A 19,962-nucleotide genomic window follows, 5' to 3' on the forward strand; every position below is an offset into this window, starting at 1 on the left:
AGTCTGGATGGCGCCTGGCAAAATGCCAGAGGGAGTGGTTTGAGAAGTAACAAAAGCGAGCCATTAAGTGTGGAGATTTCTTATTGGTTGACTGATGTATCTAGTTTATGCTAATTAGATAAGCTGTGTGGAATGTATAAATACCGCTCCTGTCCTACAATAAAGGGCTTCCACTCCTGCTGTATCAACGTACACAAGTTATTCGTCACCACCACCCCCGCACCACCCCCACCCCCCGGTTATTTTGCTGCAGCCGGACTGCGGCAGCATGGCACAAGGCCTCTTGTGAGTTGGGAGGATAGAAGTTCAGTTGGTCCAGAGACGCAGCACAGAACCTGAGATGAGCTGTGTGAGGCTGGGAACTTGATAAGTGAGGCTGAGGGTCAGAGGCAGGAACTTTCCATCTTGGACCCCGACGCCTTCTGATGTGTGTGTCTGTGAGCTGACTCGGAAGAAGCACTGTTCTCTGACACTAACTTCTCTGTAGATTGAGAGAATACTGGGCGTTCGTCTGCAAGCTGGCCTCAGAGCTTGGACCCAGGTCCTTCTTGGACAGGCTGAAGATAAAGCAGAAGTTGACATGGATACAGATGCTCCACAAGTCAGTCACAAGCCTGGTGGAGAGCCCAAGATCAAAGTGAGTACCTCTTGTGGCATCCCATGTGCAAGTGAGCAAAATAGTCCTCCCCTTGGAAGGACCCATGGGGACTGGGGGTGTGGCTCAGTGGCAGAGCGCTTGCTCACACGCAGGGCCCTGGGCTCCACCCCAGCACCTAAAGAGGTGGAGGTGCTATGGAAAAGTCAGTCCACAGCAGGGAAACCTGATGGCATCATAACTGGTGACCTAAGTTAACACCACGTGCCCTGTGATGTGTGATCAGAGGGCACTTCACCTCTATGGCCTTTCCCCAGAGTCCTCAGTCTCATTCTAGCCATGAGAAAATGTCCTGCAATCCCAGACTGAAGAGTCCTGAATATCAAGGAGAAACTAGACAAATGTCACAGGTTGGAAGTGATTGAGAGATGTGACAAGTGTCATGTAGCCATTTGGATCAGGTCCTGGAGACCTGACTGAAGTCTGTACCATAGTTCACAGCGTTTCTGTCCTCGTGAAGGGTGTTTACATGAGAGTTGGTGACACTGCTCAACTTATAAGCCTAAGATAATTTCAAAGAAGGAAGTAATAAGAAAATAGATAAACTTTAAGGTGGGTGTGGTAGTGCACACCTATAATCCCTGCAGCTCAGGAGGCTGAGGCAAAGGAGGATCACAAGTGCAAAGCCAGCCTCAGCAACCTAGTGAGGCCCTAATAACTCAGTGAGACCCTGTCTCTAAGTAAAATTTTTAAAAATAATAAATACATAAATTTTAGAAAGGAATCCACACTGGGGACTCTGCCTACCAAGCATTCATGAACTATTCAGAAATTATTTCATGAACTGGACACACTCTGCCCACAAGTAGAAATCTAAATCCAAGTCTTGTGGAAGTACAAGCAGCCCAGGGGTTGCCCCTGCAGATGGCAGTCTCTGTCTGCAAGCTGTCTGTGTTCCGCTTGTGTGAAGGAGTGGTCAGCCAGCACTTGGTGAGCTTTCCAGAGACTTGTGCAGTTCTGTTGTTAGAACTCTGCCCACAGACCTGGTCTGCCACTGTGGGAGGTCGCCCTGCAGTTCATAAGCCAGGCACTTATTCTGTGTTTACAGTTGACAATAAAAAGGGCTCACAGAATGTAAGCCCAGAAGAATCGCAGGTGCAGATGTTGAACTGGGAGAAGCAAAGAGGCTTTTTTATCTTTTTCTTCCCTTTCCCAAACCCTTAATGCCTGAATTTTTTTCGCTTTTTAGTATTATAAGTATTCTATGCCTGGAGCATACTTTTGTATTATTTTTTATTTTTCAGTTGTAGTTGGACACAATACCTTTATCTGTCTATTTTTATGTGGTGCTGAGGATCAAACCCAGGGCCCCGCACATGTTAGGGGAGCGCTCTGCCACTGAGCCCCAGCCCCAGCGCCCTGGAGCATACTGTTTAAAGTACTCAGTTACAGAGGAACAATGAGTATGTCTAAGGCAATAAATTATCTGAAGTGGGAAAATTACCTGGTTTGAGTTGGAATTCTAGAGGAGCTTAAAACACTGGCAGGTGGCACAGATTAGTTCAGCTTGGTAAACCAGAGTTCCTGTCATGTATGGCTGGCAGCCAGCACCCACCTACTCTCCCTGCATCGGGGCCTTGGCTTCTTGGGCTTCAGGTGGCCATATCAACAGAGGTCAGGGACATCAAGTCTCAGGGTGCTCAATTAAGCATTGGCTGTGTATTTGATACCCAGACACCAGGGACCGTGAGGAGATAGAGCAGTGCCTGCCTTCGACTGTGTGAGTGGGTGGCCTGAACCACTGAGCTACAGCCCCAGTTCTCATGCATTATTCATTTGTTTTTGGTATTGGGGATTGAACCCAGGGTTGCTTTACCACTGATCCCTTTTTTTATTTTGAGACAGGGTCTCACTGAGTAGTTGAGGCTGGCCTCAACTTGCGATCCTCCTGCCCCAGCCTCCTAGGTTGCTGGGATTACAAGCGTGCGCCACTGCACCCCACTTGCCTTTACCTTATGATATAAGTGGCAAGGGTGTACATCATAAACGTGAAATTATCACAAGGTCCTCTAATAAAGTGACAGACTTGGTTGTTCAGACTGAAGTAATATAATAATTTAGAGAAAGTTAAGATTCAAAACAATCTTGAATATATTTATTGAAATATAATGCTGAATAAATAATGAGACCTTTCTTTTACAGAATGTTGTTCATGAGCTAAGAATAACCAATCAGGTAATCTATTTGAATCCGCCAATTGAAGAATGCAGATACAAGCTCTATCAGGAAATGTTTGCGTGGAAGATGGTTGTGCTGTCCCTCCCCAGGATCCAGAGTCAGAGATACCAGGTCAGCCTTCTGGGGTCTTAGAGCGTGTGCCCTCTGAACAGGGTTCTCCTAGGGGCGGGGTGCTGGGACACTGCTCTTCGTGTGTCTTTCCGGATCCTTAGGGAGACCTAGAGGAGGCTTTGTATGACTTCCACGGAGACACTTGGCACTGGTGGCTAGGTCTTGGCTGTCTCTCCATGAATGTCCTTCCATGAGTGTCTTTGGAACCTCAGTAACCGCTGCTTCTCCATTGTCCCCACTTTTTATTAGAGAAATGTTCAAACATGCACAGAAGTAGCAGGAGTTGTGAGCTCCCACCATCCAGATTTACTTTTCAACTTGTGACCAATTTTATTTCATTTATATTTCCTTCCCTACTTTCCCACTCCTATCAGATTATTTTAAAGTAAATTCCAGATGTGACATACTCTTGTTAGTGTACTGCTAGAACCAAATGAAAACTTAAAACACCATTTAGTCCCTGGCCTCTGGCCAATGTTAACTTCTAAATAGGACCAGTAGTTTTCAAGTAAAAAGATTCCACAACTACAGCAGACTCTTCTAGAACTTAGTGATCCTATTGAGAACTTACCTCTTTCCTTGGCTTCGACATCAACTTAGTTCTTTAGGATGTTCAAGTAGTTAACTGATATAGTTTGAAATTTTGTCAGTGGTTAGCCCAAAACTTGGCAATGTCCAGCTAATCAGAGCCAAGCTGTGCGTGCTGGCCCTGCCCCTCAAGGAGTCTACCTGTGATCTTTAGGATCCTTCTTGTTGTGCTTCTGGGTTTAAGTAGCTGCAATTCTATTTGCATTGTTCTCTTGTTTGTCTCCAAACTTGACACACTGAAGTCAGCCCTCTTCAGTGCACTAGCTCCTGTTTCCTTTCCCTGGGTTCTTCCCTCTATTGGAGTCTTCCTGTCACATGAAGTACATATCACAAGTCACAGCAGGGTCACCCCCATTGTCCTGTGGCCTTCTGGTTCTGGGAGTTCTACTGCATACTGCTTGGCTTCACTTGTGGCTTGTTGCTCAGGTGGGCGTGCACTACGAGTTGACTGAGGAGGAGAAGTTCTACCGCAATGCTTTAACGCGCATGCCCGACGGCCCTGTCGCCCTGGAGGAGTCCTACTCTGCTGTCATGGGCATCGTGACTGAGGTTGAGCAGTACGTTAAGGTAGGAGGCCTTTCTGAACTTCACCTACTTATGCTCTAGAGTCTTCCAAGACTCTTCAGAGTAGGAGACACAGAGTGTAGAGCTGAAGGATCTCGACAGTCCCTAATGTGGGACACTAGGTAACATTTACTAATTTTAAAGCAAAAAGTAAAACTGGGACAAGTACTTTTCGGTTTTAACTGTGATGTTCAAGAACAGTAAATTTTATTCTTTTTTGATATCAAAGTTCTGAGCATGTGAAATGTGAGTTTTTCTAATGCTGAGAACATGTGGATCTTTTTAATGGAATGTGAAGGGACTGTCTCATTCTGGACAACGGAGCAGTAGTGTTTGACCTCATTCTTCATGCAGGTCTGGCTCCAGTATCAGTGCCTATGGGACATGCAGGCTGAGAACATCTACAACAGGCTGGGCGAAGATCTCAACAAGTGGCAAGCCCTCTTGGTCCAGATAAGGAAGGCCAGGGGGACCTTTGACAATGCAGAAACCAAGAAGGAGTTTGGACCAGTGGTTATAGATTATGGCAAGGTGAGCTCGTGGTGTTCTTGACATGCCGGGACACCTGGGAATCAGCACTGCTCTTCAACTGCTGACCTGCTGCTGTGTGCTGCTTCACCCCAGGTGCAGTCCAAGGTGAACTTGAAGTATGACTCCTGGCATAAAGAGGTTCTGAGCAAATTTGGGCAGATGCTGGGCTCAAACATGACCGAATTCCATTCCCAGATCTCAAAGGTGAGGAGGTAGATTCTGCATGTAACTAGGCTGCTGGGAGTCTTGGCCAGGGGTAAATGCAGCCCTCTCTCTGAACAGTCTCGCCAAGAGCTGGAGCAGCACTCCGTGGACACCGCCAGCACCTCTGACGCAGTGACCTTCATCACCTACGTGCAGTCTTTGAAGCGGAAGATCAAGCAATTTGAGAAGCAAGTGGAGGTGAGCTCTTCAGATAGTTAACTTCTCGAGCAAAGACACTAGTTGAGTTTGAGTTTTGTAATGTTTTGCCTTCCGAGGGGACATTCTGACTTGACTCTTAAAGCACATTTTTTTACATATGGTCTACAGACTGTCCTGTCCTAACCACCTGATGTGCTTGTTAAAATACATTGCTGAGGCCACCATCCTGGGAGTCTGCATTTTTAAAAGTTCTGCAGGTGATTCCCATGCACACAGGGTTTGAGAACAACTGGATTTTTGTTTGTTTTTTCTCTTCAATTTGCTGCAGTTGCTTTCAAGTCACTAGACTTGAATATCCTTTCTAGATTCTGGAATGGGGTGAGGCTCAGCCCCTGTCTGCTCTCATGTCCTGTTCAGGCCCTCTGGGTACAACTAGGTGCAGTAACTAGTCAGCCATGTTGGACTCCCAGGGCATGCTGCCCTCTGACCACAGTAATCAGGCTGGAAGGTTGTACAAGAACAAGTTGTGATCTTTTATGCTCAAAATGTCTTCTCTGTGATGGGACTCTGACAGTAGTTTCTCTTACTGTGGAAGGCAAAAAAATCACTTTGTCTTTTAACTTTCAAAGCTCTACCGCAATGGTCAGCGCCTGCTGGAAAAGCAAAGGTTTCAGTTCCCACCTTCCTGGCTCTATATCGACAACATCGAGGGAGAGTGGGGAGCCTTCAATGACATTATGCGGCGGAAGGACTCTGCCATCCAGCAGCAGGTGGCAAACCTGCAGATGAAGATCGTGCAGGAGGACCGGGCTGTGGAGAGCCGCACCACTGACCTGCTGACAGACTGGGAGAAGACCAAGCCAGTCACAGTGAGCCTCACCAGGCCATGCTGACCACCAGCATGATCTGGAGAACTTTCTTTCAGATTTAGAAAGCCTTGCTGGTGTGTTAGCTTGCCAGTACTAGAGAATTTTTCCCCCTTTTTGTAACAAAAAAGCAATACTTGCAGCCAGGCATGGTGGCATGCACCTGTAGGCCTTCTGCTTGGGAGGCTGGGTTAGGGGATGGCTTGAGCCTAGGAGTTCAAAGCAGCCTGAGCAACCTAGCAAGATGCCCCTCTCGAAAACACAATGATCCCAGTGGCCTGGGAGGCTGAGGGGAGGAGGTTTACATGTTTTAGACTAGACTCAGCAACTTAGCAAGGCCCCAAGTAACTTAGCAAGACCATGTCTCAAAATAAATGAAAAAGGACTGGGGATGTGGCTCAGTGGTTAAGCACCTTGGGTTTATTTCCTGGTACCAAACAAAACAAAACTGGGGTGTAGTGCAGTGGAAGAGTACTTGCCTGGTGTGCATAAAAAACCAATACTTGTAGATGGTGAGTAAAAAGCCAACTTGGGCCTCTCATTACCCAGAGACACCATCATTTAAATCAGGGTATAGTCTTGAGAGCTAAAGATTTTCTGTTTTTAAATTAGTCTTTTCCTTTAGGCATGCTCAAAGATCAGAATTTGGGCCCGGTGTGGTGATGCACACCTGCAATTCCAGTAGCTTGGGAGGCTGAGGCAGGAGGATCACAAGTTCAAGGCCAGCCTCAGCAACTTAGCAAGGCCCTAAGCAACTTTGTGAGACCAAGTCTCTAAATAAAAAGGCTGTGGATGTGGTAAAGCACCCCTGGGTTCAATCCCTAGTACTAAAAATAAATAAATCAGACCTTGGTTTCTGTAAAGGGGATGTGCCTCACAGTGCCACCAGGCAGTGTGTGCTGTGGGGAGGCAGGTTCTGTTGCTGTCCACCCGCCTGCGCTCCATCGTCCCAGTGTTTACTGAGCACCAACGCTCCAGGCTTCGTCCTAGCAGCAAGGGTGTAGCAGTAGTGAAAGGGACAAGAGCCCCCACGCTCCTGTCGGGGGAGAGGTAATAATGACTAACAAGAAAAGCATGTCCCTTGAGGCAGGTGCTGGCCAGGGTGGCAGAGCGTGCCAGTGGCTACTGCTGTGTCTGGGAAGGGGATGGTGAAGGGAGACCTGAAGGAGGGGCAGTGGCAGGTTGTGCTCATGGAAAGGTGACAGAAAGTAGATAATGGCATTTTTGGCTTATTGGGATAGAATTCAGGGTTTTGCTTATTTAGATGTACAAATGAGCATAGGGAAAAAAGGAAAGGAAGTTAAGATATCCAGAATGTTCCTCTAGTTTAGAGGCCTGGTATGCAGCTGGGCCCTTGCAGGTTCTACTTTGTGTTTCAGAGGATCTGCTCTCACTGAGGCCATCACTGCTCATTACAAACGCTCCCTCCAGTAGGGGAATGAGTGTTAATCAGTAGCAAGGTTCTCTTGTGGATCACCTCAGCTTGGTGAAGTGCCAGGAATGTGGTGGAGTTAAGTTTGAGGTGGGATTCTCCTCTGGTAGAAAACTGATAGTTTCTGCACTTGTCCTTTGTGTCTGTCTGTGAGTTAATGGGTTCAGACAGGAAATCTTTAACTGTATTGTTCGTGGGGAACCAGGCCCATCTCCTGCCACTCATTTTCTTCATGGGGAACAATGGTTTGTCAGAGAAAGCCAGGCCTTGGCTTCGAGAGCTGTGCCTGAGTGCCCCCAGCCAACGGCCCCTGTCCTCCCTCCGCCTCCCAGGCACTGGTGTACACTCACAGCCAGTCCTGTGCACAGGCCCACATGGACGATTGTTGAATGCGTACCCCCGTGCACGCATTCAGTCAGGAATTCCCAGGAGCTCAGTAGGCCCTCGCATAAGCCACAGCTTTCCTCTCCCAAAGATTCCCTGTGCTCTGGCTTCTCTTAGGGCAACCTTCGCCCAGAGGAGGCGCTGCAGGCTCTGACCATATATGAGGGGAAGTTTGGCAGGCTGAAGGACGACAGGGAAAAGTGCGCCAAGGCCAAGGAGGCGCTGGAGCTGACCGACAGTGGGCTCCTCAGCGGCAGCGAGGAGCGCGTGCAGGTACTGACCACGGAGCTAGCTGGGGTTCCGCTCCACCTGGCTCTGCCGCTGAATCCCTGCCAGAGTCTGGTGTGATTTCCTTTTTCTTTGTTAGTTGTGAGCTGTTTGCTCTTTCCACCATTTGACTGCTTTGCTATTCTTAATCATAGGTGGCTTTAGAGGAATTACAGGACCTCAAAGGCGTTTGGTCAGAGCTATCTAAGGTCTGGGAGCAAATTGATCAGATGAAGGAGCAGCCCTGGGTCTCAGTACAGCCTCGGAAGGTAGGTCTTGTCAAAGTAGCTGCTTGGTGTGTGCCTTTGTAATATCAGTTACAGACTTCATTTAGGAACCTTGCAAGCAAGTAACTAGAGTTCATAAATGTCACTTAATGTCCTGTGTGTCATTAACATTATTCACACAGACTAATGTAAAGCTTATTTCAAAACCATTTTTAAATATTTCACCATTTAAAGAAATGTCAGCAATTAAATATCATCGTGTGTCTCTTCTGACAGCTTCGACAAAATTTAGATGGCCTGCTGAACCAGCTGAAGAGCTTCCCCGCGCGCCTGCGGCAGTACGCCTCCTACGAGTTTGTTCAGAGGCTGCTGAAAGGCTACATGAAGGTAGGCCAGAGAGCCTCGGGCAGTGGGCGGCCACCAGAAGCACACCCGCCCAGCACCGGGTTCCCTCTCCGTGTAGGTGAACATGCTGGTGATCGAGCTGAAATCTGAAGCACTGAAAGACCGCCACTGGAAGCAGCTGATGAAGAGGCTGCATGTGAATTGGGTGGTTTCCGAGCTGACCCTTGGCCAAATCTGGGACGTCGATTTGCAGAAAAACGAAGCTATTGTCAAGGATGTACTGCTTGTGGCACAGGGAGAGATGGCCCTGGAAGAGTTTTTGAAGCAGGTCAGTAACAGGATTGGATGTGTTCAGGCTATTGTGTAGACTTGAGCATTGAAACGAAACCTTGTCACCTGTGGTCCCTTACATCCCCATAACCCTTGTCCCTGGGCAGTTAGACCAGTGACATTCTGATAACATGCCTTTTCCTGGTTTCAATTTAGATAAGAGAAGTGTGGAATACTTATGAACTCGACTTGGTCAACTATCAGAACAAGTGTCGCCTGATTCGAGGGTGGGATGACCTATTCAACAAGGTCAAGGAGCACATCAACAGTGTGTCTGCCATGAAACTCTCTCCATATTACAAGGTATGGTTGCTGGGGAGACCTGCTCCCTGGGCAGAGCTCTATGCCTCCATTGCTGTACTTCTGCACTGACGAGGTGCCTGCTTTTTAAAACATCAGTCAGATGGCTTTTCTGGGATCCCAGTCTTCATTTTTCAGTGAGTTTTCTCAGATCCATGAGTGAAAAGCTCAGCAGATGAGCTTTGCCCTTTTGTGTACCTGCTAGGTTTTCGAAGAGGATGCCCTGAGCTGGGAAGACAAGTTGAACCGGATCATGGCTCTCTTCGACGTGTGGATTGATGTGCAGAGGCGATGGGTCTACCTGGAAGGCATCTTCACAGGCAGCGCGGACATCAAACACCTGTTACCCGTGGAAACCCAGCGTTTCCAGAGGTATGACCTCGAACCGGGGCCAGGTGTTGGTAGTTTTTGCTGGAAAGCACCCTCCATAGAGGCTGACACATGTGTTGTCTTTTAACTTTGTCCATAGCATCAGCACGGAATTCTTGGCGCTGATGAAAAAAGTGTCCAAGTCTCCCCTTGTTATGGATGTTCTGAACATCCAGGGAGTGCAGCGTTCCCTGGAAAGGCTGGCAGACCTGCTAGGAAAGATCCAGAAAGCACTGGGAGAGTACCTGGAAAGAGAGCGATCCTCTTTCCCCAGGTAAGGTGCTTGCTTTGACTCAGACTGAAATGGAGTGGGTTTCAGTTGTGCTTTTCCTTCTGGGCTTGAGTGTTGTCAGTTTTGTTAGCCAGTAGTCATGAACACCGTTCAGCTCACATGCAGTGACTTCTAGTGGCACTCTCAATCCAGTCTCTTCCTCGGCTCTGTCAGGCTTCACAGGGTGGCTCTCATTTCCCCTCAGGGCAGCTTGCATCCCTCTGAGGACTCTGTTTCTAAGTGGTGGTTCTTTTTTATGAACAATTTTCTTACAATGACTAGAGCAGATTTTTTTTTTAAAAATGACTTGATGAAGTAAGGGTAAATGGCATTGAATTATTTCTTAAATCTTACTGAATAAATGCATATATCTTTTGCTGAGGGCTAAAAGAAGTTGGGATATAATCTGAATTCAAGGTGGAGATTTTTCTACTAGTAGCCACATCTTCTTTGTCTTCCTACAATTTGAAACTTTTCCTAACTTTTGTACAAATAATAATAGCCACTTAAATGCTATTTAATTTTAGGTTCTATTTTGTGGGTGATGAAGATTTGCTTGAAATCATTGGAAATAGCAAGAATGTAGCTAAACTACAGAAACACTTTAAGAAGATGTTTGCTGGAGTTTCAAGCATCATCCTCAATGAAGATAACTCTGTGGTCCTGGGCATTTCATCCCGAGAAGGAGAAGAGGTAGGACAATTTACATTTCAGATTTAGAAAACTGCTTTCATATCTTTGCACATCCTAATTCATATTTTTTCTTTTTAATTTCAGGTTATGTTTAAAACTCCTGTGTCCATCACAGAACATCCCAAAATCAATGAGTGGCTCACACTGGTGGAAAAGGAAATGAGAGTCACCCTGGCTAAACTTCTTGCTGAATCTGTTACAGAAGTAGAGATTTTTGGTAAAGCAACATCAATTGATCCAAATACCTACATCACATGGATTGATAAGTATCAGGTAAACTGTGGATGAAAGCACTGCCTGACTTTACAGGTGACCCTTTGGAAGCCAAAGGCTGGGGTGGGAGGATCCCTTGAGCCCATAAACTCTNTAAAAAAAAAAAAAAAAAAAAAAAAAACTGACCCTGTGGACCTGTGTCCTGTTTCTGCCAGGCCCAGCTTGTGGTGCTGTCGGCCCAGATTGCCTGGTCTGAAAACGTGGAGAGTGCCCTGAGCAACGTTGGAGGCGGTGGGGACGCTGCACCCCTACACTCCGTGCTGAGCAACGTGGAGGCCACCCTCAATGTGCTGGCAGACTCGGTCCTCATGGAGCAGCCCCCACTCCGGAGGCGGAAGCTGGAGCACTTGGTGAGTCTCGAGCCTGGCCCTTCCTCACCTCTACGCCCTCACACCTCAACCCACGTAGGCAAAAGAGGCCACACCTAGGACACATTCCTGTCAGTGTCACAAAAAAGTGGAGGACATGTTCCTGCTCTCGGGGGGTCTTTGGCTCTGTGCTCCTATTGAGCTGTACTCCAGGGTCAGATGACTGCAGGCAGGAGAGCATCCTGGCCTTGGTCAGAGTCTGTCACTCCTCCTCATGTCCTCTTAGAAGTGGCCAAGACAGTGCTGGGCGCCTCAGTGTGGGAGCTCCCAGGCTCCAAGCCCAGCAGATGGGCCCTACTCTTGGGCAGACACGAGAAAGCCGCTCCCCTGCCCCATGTTATGCCAGTTGCAGTTTTTATGTATCGGCATGGGTGGTGCTGTTTGTTGTTTCTTTGTTTTGCTCTAGCTCTCAATTCTGTGTCACAAGAGGTTTTGCTATTGTCTCTGGAGGTGAACTTGAGTTTTTTTGTATTTACCGAGAGCCACTGTAACTGGACATAGAATCCCAATTTAAATTTAGCAAATAATCCAGAGAATGCTTGGTTTGAGTGTTACTTTATCTTATGCCAAACGTTTATTTCCTCAGATAACAGAGTTGGTTCACCAGAGAGATGTCACCAGGTCTTTGATAAAAAGCAAGATTGACAACGCCAAATCTTTTGAATGGCTCAGCCAGATGCGATTTTACTTTGACCCTAAGCAAACCGATGTGTTACAGCAGTTGTCAATTCAAATGGCAAATGCCAAATTTAACTATGGCTTTGAGTACCTGGGTGTTCAGGACAAGCTGGTCCAGACCCCTCTCACTGATCGCTGCTACTTGACGATGACACAAGCCTTGGAGGCCAGGCTGGGGGGTTCCCCATTTGGTAAGTTACTCCATAAACCTGGATAGAAAGAATCATGTGGTAGACATAATTTTAAAAGGCTAAGCTAGGGATTTGGATATATTTCTTAATTACACAGTTGGTACGTTCTGAAAACTTAAATTTGTTTGCCTTTGTTGTATCTGCTTTTACTTTTAAAGTGAATTGCTTTGCCAGGCATGGTGGCACACACCTATAACCCCAGCAATTTGGGAGGCTGAGGCAAGAGAATCACAAATTCAAAGCCTGCCTAGGCAAACTTAAAAAGGGCTTGGGATGTAGCTCAGTGGTAGAAATCCCCCCAGTTCAAGCCTAATACCACCAAAACAACAACAACAAAAAGTTAGTTTTTACTCTTCTCTTAAAGTTATATTCCCATTAAGTAGCAGATTCAGGTACTCAACTACTTTTTCTTCAAATAATAGGTCCTGCTGGAACTGGGAAAACAGAGTCCGTCAAGGCTTTGGGCCATCAACTTGGACGGTTTGTTTTAGTTTTCAACTGCGATGAAACCTTTGACTTCCAGGTAAGAAGCTTTATCAGATCCACGTAAAATCAAATGTCCTGAAGGGGTCACATGGGAACACTGAATCTGGCTTCTCAGAGCCACCAGCCTTGCAACTCAGTGTGATTTTTTTTTTTATAGTTTTCCAAGTCCAATAGGGACAGGTATTATTTCAGTGTTGGAGGAATCCAACTGTGCTTTGAAGTTGATTTCTAACTTCATGTTCTCAAAGTTAAATGTTTGTCATTTATCCAGAAATGCTAAGCTCCTGTGTCTGGAAATAAACATTATTATGTGTGAGAAACAAAAAGTAGTAGAACAAAAATATCTGCTTTGTCAGTGGGAGCTTTTGGGCACAGGAGGAGAACTTGGTCCACCTGCACGGTGGTCATGCTATCTGTAGGTGCTGGCCCCTTTCCTCAGTGAGACTCGGACCTCACCCTCAACCACCTCAGTAGGCGGCTGAGACTCTGGTTTTCAGGAATTCCTGACCTGCCCAAGGCTGGACCAGTCTCCAGAGCCAGTATTCTATGTAAAGCCCACGCTGAGACCAGGATGTCTTGGATACCACTACCATGGGCCGCACGGCCTAGCCAATAGGGGCCATTCTTCTCACCAAGATCGAGGCTCTGGCAGCTTTAGCTCCTGGCGAGGCCCCTCCTGGTGTGCAGACAGACACCCTCCCAATGGAACCTCAGTCTTTCCTCTGGTGCACACAGAAAGAGAGTTTACGTATCTCCATCCTCTTATGAGAACGGCAGTCCTAACTGGGCACAGTGGCACATGTGTGTAATCCCAGCAACTCAGGAGGCTGAGGCAGGAGGATGGCAAGTTTGAGACCAGCCTGGGAACTTAGTGAGACCCTGTCTCAAAATTAAAGGCTAAGTGGTAGAGCATCCCTGAGTTCAGTCACCAATATCACAAAAATTAACTACTTCCAGACAGCCTGAGTCTCTGAGTACAGCCACACTGGGGTGTACTGGGCAGTCCCTGGCAGAAGTTTTACCTTCTCTCTTGCCCTCCATTTCAGGCAATGGGACGGATCTTTGTGGGGCTTTGCCAGGTGGGTGCCTGGGGCTGCTTTGACGAGTTTAACCGCCTGGAGGAGCGAATGCTCTCCGCCGTGTCCCAGCAGGTGCAGTGCATCCAGGAAGCACTGCGGGAGCACTCCAACCCCAACTATGACAAGAGTAAGACGCCTCCTTTTAAAAACCACTCTGAGCAGGTAGAGGGAATTCTGACGTGAGCTGATCTGGGCGTGAAAACGCCGTTCAGGCCCTGTCGTGCACCGAGGCCAGAGACCAAGGGGACAGAGCCGTGGCTCGTGGCCACTGCTGGAGCTGGGCACACTTCACCCACACTTATGCCCTGCAGCAGGGCTTCCTCTGCCAGGCCAGGGCCTGAACTCTCCCACACAGCATTTGCCACAGGAGCCCTCGGTTCGCCCCCTGCCCACATCCCAGGGAGCCAGGCCCCCAGCTCCTGTGGGCCCACGTTGTGCCATCTGATCTGCCATCAGGCCCACTGTCAGGGTCAGATGTTGAAAGAAACATGTCAAAATTGGGTGGGCGTGAGTTTCCCTACCGAGGTCCACTGGCTGTTTTGTTTCCTGTTATTCAACAATAGTGGTAACTTGTCTTACAGAGAATTCCCAGACCTCCTAAATAACACACAGGAGTGTCAAAGCGGTCCTTACGTCTGTGTCAATACTCATGAATAAACAATCCTGAGTGGTTCGGGGGTAGGAAGGGGAGCTGGGTTGTGTGTACTACTCGAGGGCCCTAGGAAGAGGTGGTCCTCATGCTGTAGCCACCAGGCATGCGAGAGCATGGACACATTCCCTTTTGTACTGCATTTCCATTCCTAAGCTGTCCTGTTGCCACTGGTGTCATGGTGCACGAACAGGCCAGGAGCTCCCTGCCTTGGGTGTCTGCATGCCACTCCTGTGTGCCTGGCGTATACAAATGGGTCTCCCTGAGGACCAGTGGGCAGCCGTGGGGAAGCCAGAGCAGCCCTTCTCCAAGCCTGCATCTGGCTCCCCAGGATGCTGGGCTTTGGGCTCGGAGGCCCCAGTGGAATGGGTGCCCTGTCATCTTAGGGACTGTTTTGCAGTGCTGGGGACCTGCCCATTTTTAGAGAACTTTCCACAGGTTTTTCCGTGTTAAAAGTGTTAATGGCATCATCTGATTCCAGCCTCTGCCCCCATCACTTGTGAGCTGCTGAACAAGCAAGTCAAGGTGAGCCCGGACATGGCCATCTTCATCACCATGAACCCTGGCTACGCAGGCCGCTCCAACCTCCCCGACAACCTCAAGAAGCTGTTCCGGAGCTTGGCCATGACCAAGCCTGACCGGCAGCTGATTGCCCAGGTCATGCTGTACTCACAGGGCTTCCGCACCGCCGAAGTTCTCGCCAACAAAATTGTCCCGTTCTTTAAGTGAGTAGCCCAGAGATCCACACACACGTTCCAGCCTGTGCCCACGTAGCCCTGGAATTTCTGTCTGTATTTGTGGCATATCTTTAAAGTGTTTGCCTCTGATTCCCTGGCCCTTAGTACTGTCATTGCTTGAAGTGTACTGCTTTTCAAGAAAACCTCTGTTTCTTTCTTAGATTATGCGATGAGCAGCTCTCTTCTCAGAGCCACTATGACTTTGGTCTTCGGGCTTTGAAGAGTGTGCTGGTGAGTGCAGGCAACGTGAAGAGGGAGAGAATTCAGAAGATAAAGAGGGAGAAAGAGGAACGAGGAGAAGCCGTCGATGAAGGAGAAATTGCTGAAAATCTACCTGAACAAGAGGTTTGTACACAAATCCTTCTGACCTCTCAGACTTCGTGTCTCTTAAGTCCTGACTCGCGCGCTCTTGTGACTCACATGTCAGGATGGGTGGGGTGGACTGATTGACAGAGAGTTGAGGGAACACACTTCCCCACGCCCCTATAACAGATCCTGATACAGAGTGTCTGTGAGACCATGGTACCCAAGCTGGTGGCAGAGGACATCCCGTTGCTCTTCAGCCTCCTGTCGGACGTGTTCCCTGGTGTCCAGTACCACCGGGGTGAAATGACTGCCCTTCGCGAGGAGCTGAAGAAAGTGTGTCAGGAGATGTACCTGACGTACGGCGATGGAGAAGAAGTTGGTGGAATGTGGGTTGAAAAGGTACAGGGCTGTTGGCTGTGTGCTCTCAGGGTACAGGGAGGCGCTCCCCCAGGGCCTGTTCAAGATAGCAAACGTGGAAATTTCCTTTATGTGGTATGATTAATTCCCTAAAAACGTGGACAAAGACATGATTTTAATGGAAATTTGCTTAAGCCAGTAAAACTCCTACTCACGGGATTTTCCAGTACTAGTTTAACAGCTTCAGTCGCTGAGGAGTATATGACTATGTTCCGTATTGGTTTCTTCTCTTCCTCTTCGTGTTGTGTGTGCAAGTTGTATGTGTTGCCCTGAGAAACGCTGTACTGAATTAAACCATGGCTGTGGCTGGGGAGGGTGTCACGAAGAGTTGCCCAGGCAGGCATGGAACTTGGAACCCTCCTGCCTTTTTGTCCGAACAGCTGGGATTATAGGTGTGGCCGCCATCTGGCCTTGTTGTCCTTGGGGGATCTGCTGTGCGATTGTTGAGGAGCCTGGAGGACCTCCCACAATTGAGAAAGGTCCGTGTGGATGTGGTCTATATGGCTTCCTTCAGTTGAAGAACTCTAGTACTTACCGTTAAGGATCCATATGATACATTTCTTTTTTCTTTTTTCTTTTTAAGAGAGAATTTTAATATTTATTTTTTAGTTTTTTTCGGCGGACACAACATCTTTGTATGTGGTGCTGGGATCGAACCCGGGCCACATGCATGCCAGGCGAGCGCGCTACCGCTTGAGCCACATCCCCAGCCCCCATATGATACATTTCTTGCTCACTATCATGAGCAGTGGCTGAAGCATGTCCTGTCCTTCCCTGGGGTGGTCACGGTGCTGGTCTCTGACCCTGCAGGTTCTCCAGCTCTATCAGATCACCCAGATAAATCACGGTCTGATGATGGTGGGGCCCTCAGGAAGTGGTAAGAGCATGGCCTGGCGGGTGCTGCTGAAGGCTCTGGAGAGGCTGGAGGGAGTGGAGGGTGTGGCCCATATCATCGACCCCAAGGCCATCAGCAAAGACCACCTCTACGGAACCCTGGACCCAAACACCAGGGAGTGGACAGACGGGCTCTTCACACATGTGCTCAGGAAGTACGTTGGCTTGATCTGGTTTGCATTCCAGGGAATAGGCCCACGCACTGTTCTCAGTGTCCCCTCTAGAGGGGACTTGTTTGCCCAGCCAAGCTCTGAACAAGTTCAGCTCACTTGAGAAACCGTGGTGGGGTGAGCATTTGTAAATGGGAAAACCCCTCCAGTCAACAGCCATTTTAAACCCTTCCCTCTCAGGATCATAGACAATGTGCGGGGCGAGCTGCAGAAGCGCCAGTGGATCGTCTTTGATGGTGACGTGGACCCTGAGTGGGTGGAGAACCTGAACTCGGTGCTGGATGACAACAAGCTCCTGACCCTGCCTAACGGAGAGCGCCTCAGCCTGCCACCCAACGTGAGTAGCCTTCCTGGGCATAGCTGCAGGGCGCACACCCCAAGGTGCAGCTGTGGGCAGCAGGCTGTACGTGAGGTGTGCCTGTGTGCAGAGTTAGAGGCCAGCCGCAGCTGGAGAGTAGGGAATGGAGAGCTCCTGGAGTGACCTGGAAGCCCTGTGCGGCTTCACTGCAGTTTATGGGCCTCACTCTTCTGTTTTGTTAGTTATCTTCCACGGTGCCTAGTTCTACATTCAGCCTTGTCGTAGGTACATGTGGGGTTCAGTACTGTCTGCTCCGCTGTCCATTGAGGGCTTGGAACTTGGCCCTTCCTGATAAGCTGCTGAGAAGGTATACCATGGCTGTCACTAGGGGTGGTGTGGAGGAGTCTGCTAAAGGGACAGATGAGGGTGTGAGGGACTGCATCCAGGCTGACTTCACGGTGTACGGCCTTAGTCCTTACAGAGAGGCTCAGGACTGGTGTGGTCATCCTCCCTAAGCCAGGCCATGCGGCCTTGGCTCAGTCTGTGTGCACTGTCCTGATGTGACAGAGGTTGGTCTTCTGTAAGGCCACGTAGCGCTGGGCTCAAGGCTCTGAAACTAGGTGCCTGATCAGAATCTCAACCCATTTACTAGCAGTGGCGGCTGGGCAGGTCACCCAGCCCTTGTGTGCATGGAGGTAGTGACATTCCTGCCTCCTGGTCTGTGTGGGCCAACATCTGGGTGGGATGAGCGCCTAGTGCCTGCTCACTGTGCACGGCACCCCCGGGGAATCACTGCCTCTTTTCCACCAAGAGCTCCTGGACAGGGAGTCGTAGGTATTGTGGTCTGATCTGCCCTTTCCCCGCCCAGTTTTTTGTGGAGAGAAGGTTGGGTGTGAATTATGGCAGTGTGAATTGTAGGTAGACATTTTTAAAGTAAGTGAAGAAAAATAAATCATCTGGTTCAGTTTCTGTGTGGGTAAAAAAATTATGATGTCCGTATTTCCACCACATGTGTCCTTAAATCTGCTTCACCTTGTCTCTGAAGGTGCGAATCATGTTTGAGGTTCAGGACCTGAAGTACGCGACCCTGGCTACTGTGTCGCGCTGCGGCATGGTCTGGTTCAGCGAGGACGTGCTGAGCACGGACATGATCTTCAACAACTTCCTGGCCCGCTTGCGCAGCATCCCTCTGGATGAAGGGGAGGACGAGGCGCAGCGTCGGCGCAAGGGCAAAGAGGATGAGGGGGAGGAGGCTGCCTCCCCCATGCTGCAGGTAAAGGGCTGCACGCCCCAGCTCCACTCGGGCCACAGGTTGGTTGGGGGTGGTGACCTCGGGGCACAGTGAGGTAGGTGGTGGCTCCCAGTGCTTCCACTCAAGCCAGGCACACTTATGCAGAATCAGGTCTGTCTTACACCAGCTTCTGAGGAAGCTCCTCTGTATCAGCTGCAAAAACTAAAAGATGTTTAGGGAAAAGCTAAAGACCCTTCAGTTTTCCTCTTTTCTCTGCACATTGTGGAAAGACTGCCCCTTTCCATGTCCAGTGGTGAAAACCATGTTTCCAGGAAGCAGGGCTTTGGGAACTGCTGGCGCCAAGGAATGCATGCTGGTCATGGGCATGTCCCCAAAGTCATGTGACCCTCTCCCAGGGCCCAGGTTACAGGTGAAACTCCCAGCGACTTGAGCTGGTGGCCAAGCTTCCTTCCCCCTCCTGCAGATCCAGAGGGACGCGGCGACCATCATGCAGCCCTACTTCACCTCCAACGGCCTGGTCACCAAGGCACTGGAGCACGCCTTCCAGCTCGAGCACATCATGGACCTGACCCGCCTACGCTGCCTGGGCTCGCTCTTCTCCATGCTGCACCAGGCCTGCCGCAACGTGGCGCAGTACAACGCCAACCACCCCGACTTCCCCATGCAAATCGAACAGCTGGAGCGCTACATCCAGGTGGGGGGCAGGTCACAATGGCTGGAGGGCCCCAGCCCAAAACATTGCCTCTCGGGTGCGTTGTTTCCAGGCCAGGATCAGGCTTCCATGAGGGCTGGGAAGTGTCTGCGCCGTGGTCCTAGGAGGTATCGCGGTTAACTGTGCTCGCAGCACCTATCTTTCTGTGCTGTCATTAATGAAGGTTTAATTCTTTCCATAGCGATACCTGGTGTATGCCATTCTCTGGTCCTTGTCTGGAGACAGCCGACTGAAAATGAGAGCAGAGCTGGGTGAATACATCAGGAGAATCACAACCGTGCCCCTGCCCACGGCGCCCAACATACCCATCATTGATTATGAGGTAAGCGAAGGAGATTTCCCTGCATTCTTGCTGTGTGGGCTCAGTCCATCCCTGAACAGCCTGCATGGGTTTCATGTCACCTTGTCATGGCATACAAGCACTTTATCCTCTCAGTGTCACCAGGTACAAAGGAGTGCAGGTTAACATGGTCCTTTTTTCTTTTATGGTCCTTTTTTCTTTTTTTTTTTTTTGGTACCAGGGATTGAACCCAGAGGCACTTAACCACTGAGCCACATTCCCAACCTTTTTCATTTTGAGACAGCGTCCCACTAAGTTACTTACTACCTTGCTGAGTTGCTGAGGCTGGCCTTGAACTTGTCCCTATTTTGAGCGTTCTGCTTTTGTAAAAGTGGGCAGTCTTATTGGGAAAAGGTATGCTGGCTGCGGAGTGACTTGCACCCCTGTCCCTGTACAGGTGTCCATCAGTGGAGAGTGGTCCCCATGGCAGGCTAAGGTGCCTCAGATCGAAGTGGAGACACACAAGGTGGCGGCCCCTGACGTCGTCGTGCCAACTCTGGACACTGTCCGTCATGAGGCCCTCCTCTACACTTGGCTGGCCGAACATAAGCCGCTGGTCCTTTGTGGCCCTCCCGGGTCTGGCAAGACCATGACACTCTTCAGTGCCCTCCGGGCCTTGCCTGACATGGAGGTATTAC

General features: G+C 49.3%; 1 protein-coding gene across 1 annotated transcript in view; it reads left to right on the top strand.

Annotated features, from left to right (window-relative positions):
• Dync1h1 (dynein cytoplasmic 1 heavy chain 1) overlaps positions 1-19,962 on the top strand; it is a 63,014-nt gene that overhangs the window by 17,934 nt on the left and 25,118 nt on the right. The window contains exons 12-40 of the mRNA XM_048799537.1: positions 488-637; positions 2,798-2,944; positions 3,959-4,099; positions 4,451-4,627; positions 4,721-4,831; positions 4,910-5,029; positions 5,620-5,859; positions 7,790-7,945; positions 8,095-8,208; positions 8,443-8,553; positions 8,630-8,839; positions 8,998-9,144; positions 9,347-9,513; positions 9,611-9,784; positions 10,309-10,474; positions 10,559-10,747; positions 10,903-11,097; positions 11,702-11,984; positions 12,407-12,507; positions 13,517-13,676; positions 14,680-14,923; positions 15,097-15,280; positions 15,428-15,640; positions 16,469-16,707; positions 16,903-17,059; positions 18,066-18,293; positions 18,736-18,966; positions 19,166-19,306; positions 19,722-19,955. Of these exons, the coding sequence (XP_048655494.1) occupies positions 488-637; positions 2,798-2,944; positions 3,959-4,099; positions 4,451-4,627; positions 4,721-4,831; positions 4,910-5,029; positions 5,620-5,859; positions 7,790-7,945; positions 8,095-8,208; positions 8,443-8,553; positions 8,630-8,839; positions 8,998-9,144; positions 9,347-9,513; positions 9,611-9,784; positions 10,309-10,474; positions 10,559-10,747; positions 10,903-11,097; positions 11,702-11,984; positions 12,407-12,507; positions 13,517-13,676; positions 14,680-14,923; positions 15,097-15,280; positions 15,428-15,640; positions 16,469-16,707; positions 16,903-17,059; positions 18,066-18,293; positions 18,736-18,966; positions 19,166-19,306; positions 19,722-19,955 (5,130 nt within the window). The remainder of the gene's footprint in view (positions 1-487; positions 638-2,797; positions 2,945-3,958; positions 4,100-4,450; positions 4,628-4,720; positions 4,832-4,909; positions 5,030-5,619; positions 5,860-7,789; positions 7,946-8,094; positions 8,209-8,442; positions 8,554-8,629; positions 8,840-8,997; positions 9,145-9,346; positions 9,514-9,610; positions 9,785-10,308; positions 10,475-10,558; positions 10,748-10,902; positions 11,098-11,701; positions 11,985-12,406; positions 12,508-13,516; positions 13,677-14,679; positions 14,924-15,096; positions 15,281-15,427; positions 15,641-16,468; positions 16,708-16,902; positions 17,060-18,065; positions 18,294-18,735; positions 18,967-19,165; positions 19,307-19,721; positions 19,956-19,962) is intronic.

Source organism: Marmota marmota, unplaced genomic scaffold (genome assembly GCF_001458135.2).
Source record: "Marmota marmota marmota unplaced genomic scaffold, marMar, whole genome shotgun sequence".
Classification (NCBI taxonomy): domain Eukaryota; kingdom Metazoa; phylum Chordata; class Mammalia; order Rodentia; family Sciuridae; genus Marmota; species Marmota marmota.